This window comes from Vanessa cardui, chromosome 16, assembly GCF_905220365.1.
Source record: "Vanessa cardui chromosome 16, ilVanCard2.1, whole genome shotgun sequence".
NCBI lineage: Eukaryota > Metazoa > Arthropoda > Insecta > Lepidoptera > Nymphalidae > Vanessa > Vanessa cardui.
In genome coordinates, this window is record NC_061138.1 from 10589486 (window position 1) to 10594002 (window position 4517).

A 4517-nucleotide genomic window follows, 5' to 3' on the forward strand; every position below is an offset into this window, starting at 1 on the left:
ATTATTTTTGTATCAACCACGTTTTAACATTTTAACCACGTTTCTGAAACAAACAAATCAAATCAAATTATACTTTATTCAAGCACTTTTGAATTGTCATTTAAGAAATAATATGTCGATATAAAAATAAAAATATATGTACATGAATTACAATTTGACTAATTATCTATAGATTATTAATGTATATGTAATGAAAGCATTGAAAATCAAAAAAATCTAAACCAAAATATACTTTATTCAAGTAGGCTCTTCAAGCAGTCATTTAACAACTATTTTTAATGAAGCTACCACCGGTTCGGAAAGTAGATAGTAGTAGACTCTTTTTCAACATTTATTTGACAATCCTGTTTGATGTATGATCAAGACTATTCCATCTAACTATAGTTCCAATTCAATACTCGCCGTTTCCAGCATGACGTATCACCTCTGCATATTAATTCAGCGTTTAATTTATATAATAATAATACACGCAGACCCTAGCTCATTGTTTTAACATCACCCCGTGAAGTCGTAACGGTTCTGCATACTATTCTTGTTGAAACAATACACTATGAGTTCTATAGAATCGAGTAATTAGGTCGTGCTCGTAATTATAATGGACTTAATTCAAAAAAATAATAATTAAAATTATTAATTATTCCTATAAAACATAAATTTAGAATATAACAATAAAAAAATTGTACTCGCAATTATTCAATATTTTATAATTAAATATGAATCGTAATACCTTTTTAGAATTAAATGAATATGTCAAAATTTATAAGAAAAACGAAACCTGTCATTACAGAGAACAAACCAAAATGAAGATGTGATCAAAAATTTATTTTAAAACACTAAACTGAAATGAAAAAAGTCGACATGCCAATCTCCGTTGAAAGGAATCTTAAATAACTTCGAAAATGCGCGAAATAAATTTGGACGAGTTTTTGATAAATTGCAATAGCGACCATCTTGAAAGGCATTCGGACAGCTCAGACTTCGAGAGTCCGCCTAAAATTCCAATCATAGCTTCAAAGAGTGGCAATCACAGACTAATAAATGAAAGAGCTAGTCACACTAAACATAATAAGCAACTATTTAATGACCATGCTAAGCTGACCTCCGTATTATATAATGCTGTGAACAGAAACAAAAAGAAAACAGCTGATGTGAGGAAACAAAATAAAAAATCATCATCAATTAATGATCGAATGGAAAATGAAGAAACGAAATCAAATGAATTGTATAAAAAATTAACCCTGAATAACATTAACAAAAATCATGGAGACCAAACTAGTGCATACTGTACACAAAACGTTAACTCAAAACATATTGTAACAAACAAAGCTGTGCCATGTTTATCGAACGTCTTAAGACGTCGCAACAATTGTACGAAGCACATGTCAATCGTTAAAGAAGATCAAGCCACGAAGCATGTTACAAAAGGTTGTGAACGAGCATCTTTTTCAAATTGTGAGCATCGGCGTGTTAAACGTGGCTGTAAGCATCGTAGAGGTTATTCTGTTCAGCCTGTTTATAATGTAGAGGAAAAAATACAGGGATTCCCATTTGCATCCAACAAGGATAAGGTGACAGCAGACTTTCATGAAGACTCTAAAAACAACGACATTGATGTAAGTAATGATTTAAATTTATCATCAACATCTGAGCTTGAAAGTATAAATCCTAACAAGACCTCAAAGTTTCCGAAAAATAAGAACAACGTACGTGAAAATATTCAGGGATTTCCATTCATAACAAATAATGATAAGATACCTTTAAATGAATTTAATGAAATGTCAAAAAACAATGGCACAGATGAAAGTAATGATTTGATCATATCGTCTAAATCTGATCTCGAAAATATCAATATGCATAAGTTCAAAATTTTTCTGAGAAAGCAGAAGAGAAATGTAGAGAATAATATTCAAGGTTTTCCATTCGTAACAAATAACGATAAAGTACTATCTAAGTTAAATGAAATATTTAAAAATAATGCCACAGATATTAATGATTTAAATACATCATCCAAATCTGAGTTTGAGAACATGAAACCGTGCACAACACAACAATACAAATTATTTCTGAAAAGGATGAAAAAAAGCTTTGAAAAGGAAAAATTACTCAATGATTTGAAATCTGACCTTTTAAAAAATCATGAACAACAGTATCCTTCCAAATTTCAAATGAAACCCTTGCAAGTCTTCTCGACATCATCCTGTCAGGCGAAGTGTTCAGCGTGTGCGTCTGAAAACTCTTTAAAAATGCCTTCTAGTTCTTCATCATTCTGGGACACTTTTGCTCGTAAAATGAAAAGCAAAATTAATAAATCAAAAAGTTGTGATTGCATGCAGCCTCCTAATGAACCAAGCCACGAATGTAGTCCTGAAAACTGTGAAAAGTATGACCCTCGATTAAACACAGGCTCTAATATAGATGAACCAAATCTCAATAGATATAATCGTTGTCATCCACATTCGAGTCAAACGAGTAACTCTTCAAAGAAGAAAAGTAAGGAACCAAAAGTTGTTTGCAAATGTTATTCAAAAAAAAAAAAAAAGAATCGATCAAAAAATGACAAAAAACCCTGCCAAGAAGACCATGACGCTATAACACAAGCCGTCTCTCAAAAATATAATGGCGAAATATTGTGTATTCACAATCCCCCTTGTATTTTAATCAACGGTTGTCTTAATTTACCGCCACCCAAAAGTAACGTTCAAGGAAACTTGTGGCCAGTAACGCAAACCAAGAAGTCGAGCTTCGTCCAAATGTGTCGAAAAATAAAACGATCCAGGACCAAAAGCTACGAACAAGCAAGTCAGTACCATCCACCATACACAGACGTACAAGAGTATTTGCCAGAATATAAGACAGAGAAAATAATACAAAGTATCTGCAATCACGAACCACCTTGCGAGGTGGTCCATGGTTGTTACAAAGTACAGTACGATCCCAAGTTGCAGAACTCGTGCGTGCACGTACCTATGTGTCAATATTTGCCGGAGTGTTTATTATCTGCTAAGAGTAAAGAGTTACCGACTGGGTCGTGTACCCACCACCCTAAATGCACAAAGCTACCACTGTGCTCGAGGAAATACATAACTCTAACGGCAAAAGAACATGTCGGTACGCAAGTTAAGCCGAAGGAGAAGTTGACGTGTCGGCACCAACCTCATTGTTTCATGATTCCTACATGTGTAACGCGGGCTATAAGTGGTAATTGCATTCTTTATGGAGCCATACCGGGCTGTGCTCACCAGCCGTCCTGTGAAATGACGCCAGCGTGTTGCAGGAAGCCAGCCAAAGAAATGGTTTCTGTTCAATCGCAATATCCAAATGTTTGTCGAGTAGTCTAAAATTCAATTAAGGATTCACGAAAGGTTCCATGTCTAATTAAAAAACATTTATAATTGACATTAGAAATTTTATAATCTGTGTCTGTCAAATTTGAGCACGTAAGTCATCACTATTTGCGGGCTATCTAGACATTCGCTGACAACCAAAATATTAATGATATTTTTCGTAATAGTAACGGACGTTTAGATTCTTGCTTAAATTGAATTTTTGACGTTCACTATTAATTTGATAACAGTATCAACGATTCATCCATATCACATTTTATTTAAATCAATCTATGATATTGTGTTTAACGTGCAACTTTTTTTATTTGGTAAGTTTTGACATTATTTTCGAAGTCGCTTTGAGCTATGGGTAATATAAAACATTTATAATTTCCGGTAAAGTATTTAAGTAAAAGTGTGATATTTGAAGATCGTGGTTAAATTCAGACGAAAAATTAAATTTGTTGTTTGAAAGCTACACAGTATTTTTATTTAATGAATATGTTTTGCAGGTCACCGCTAAAGAGACGTTCGTTGGCGTATCGTATTTTGAATAGTGTTCATTGACCGTGGGCGTTTCGAGTACCAAAGTGTGAATTTGAACAATTTGCAAGTTGCACCTAATGGCCGACTAGACAATAAAACCTCAGACCAACAATTAGTTGTTTCATTGTATTTACATTAGATAAAGTCAACATTGCTTTGCTAAAATGTTCCTATTCGAATATCTGTTTGGCTAAATTCTTAAACTAATGGAGAATAATTTGTTATCTTGTTTATACACAATATTTTTAACAATGTATTGATGATTTCGATAAATATAAATATAGAAGCTATTAGCGTTAATATATTTCTTTAAGAATATTATGAAACCTTTCAAATAAATTACGACCAAATCCTCTCTCAAAAAATAAGTTAACTTAAGAAATATACATACTAGCGACCCGCCCCGTCTTCGCACTGGTGCAATGATAGGACATCACAGTAGATACTTCTAAAATTATCAGTTTTTCTTTACTAATATATACCTGTATTATATATAAAAACCTCCTCCAATCATTCTATTTATTAAAAAAAAATGATGTATAGAAACTCGTTATTTGAGGTCGACAATAGTTTATAATAACTATATTTGATGCTGTCATATTCCGCTTGGGAGTTTCTCTTGGGTCACCTGTATAATTCGTACGCCCA

General features: G+C 32.9%; 1 protein-coding gene across 1 annotated transcript; it reads left to right on the top strand.

Moving 5' to 3' along the window:
• Window positions 1–777: 777 nt before the first annotated feature.
• Window positions 778–4054, top strand: LOC124536329. The gene is made up of 2 exons (XM_047112854.1): window positions 778–3293; window positions 3836–4054. Exons 1-2 carry the CDS (start codon window positions 900–902, stop codon window positions 3878–3880), a joined length of 2439 nt encoding a protein of 812 aa, XP_046968810.1. The 5' UTR covers window positions 778–899; the 3' UTR covers window positions 3881–4054.
• The last annotated feature ends 463 nt before the right edge of the window (window positions 4055–4517 follow it).

Coding starts and splice junctions, on each gene's coding strand:
- LOC124536329 (XM_047112854.1), top strand. CDS start 900: ATGCGCGAAATAAATTTGGACGAGTTTTTGATAAATTGCAATAGCGAC. Junction 3,294..3,835: donor GGAAGCCAGCCAAAGAAATG/GTTTCTGTTCAA, acceptor TATGTTTTGCAG/GTCACCGCTAAAGAGACGTT.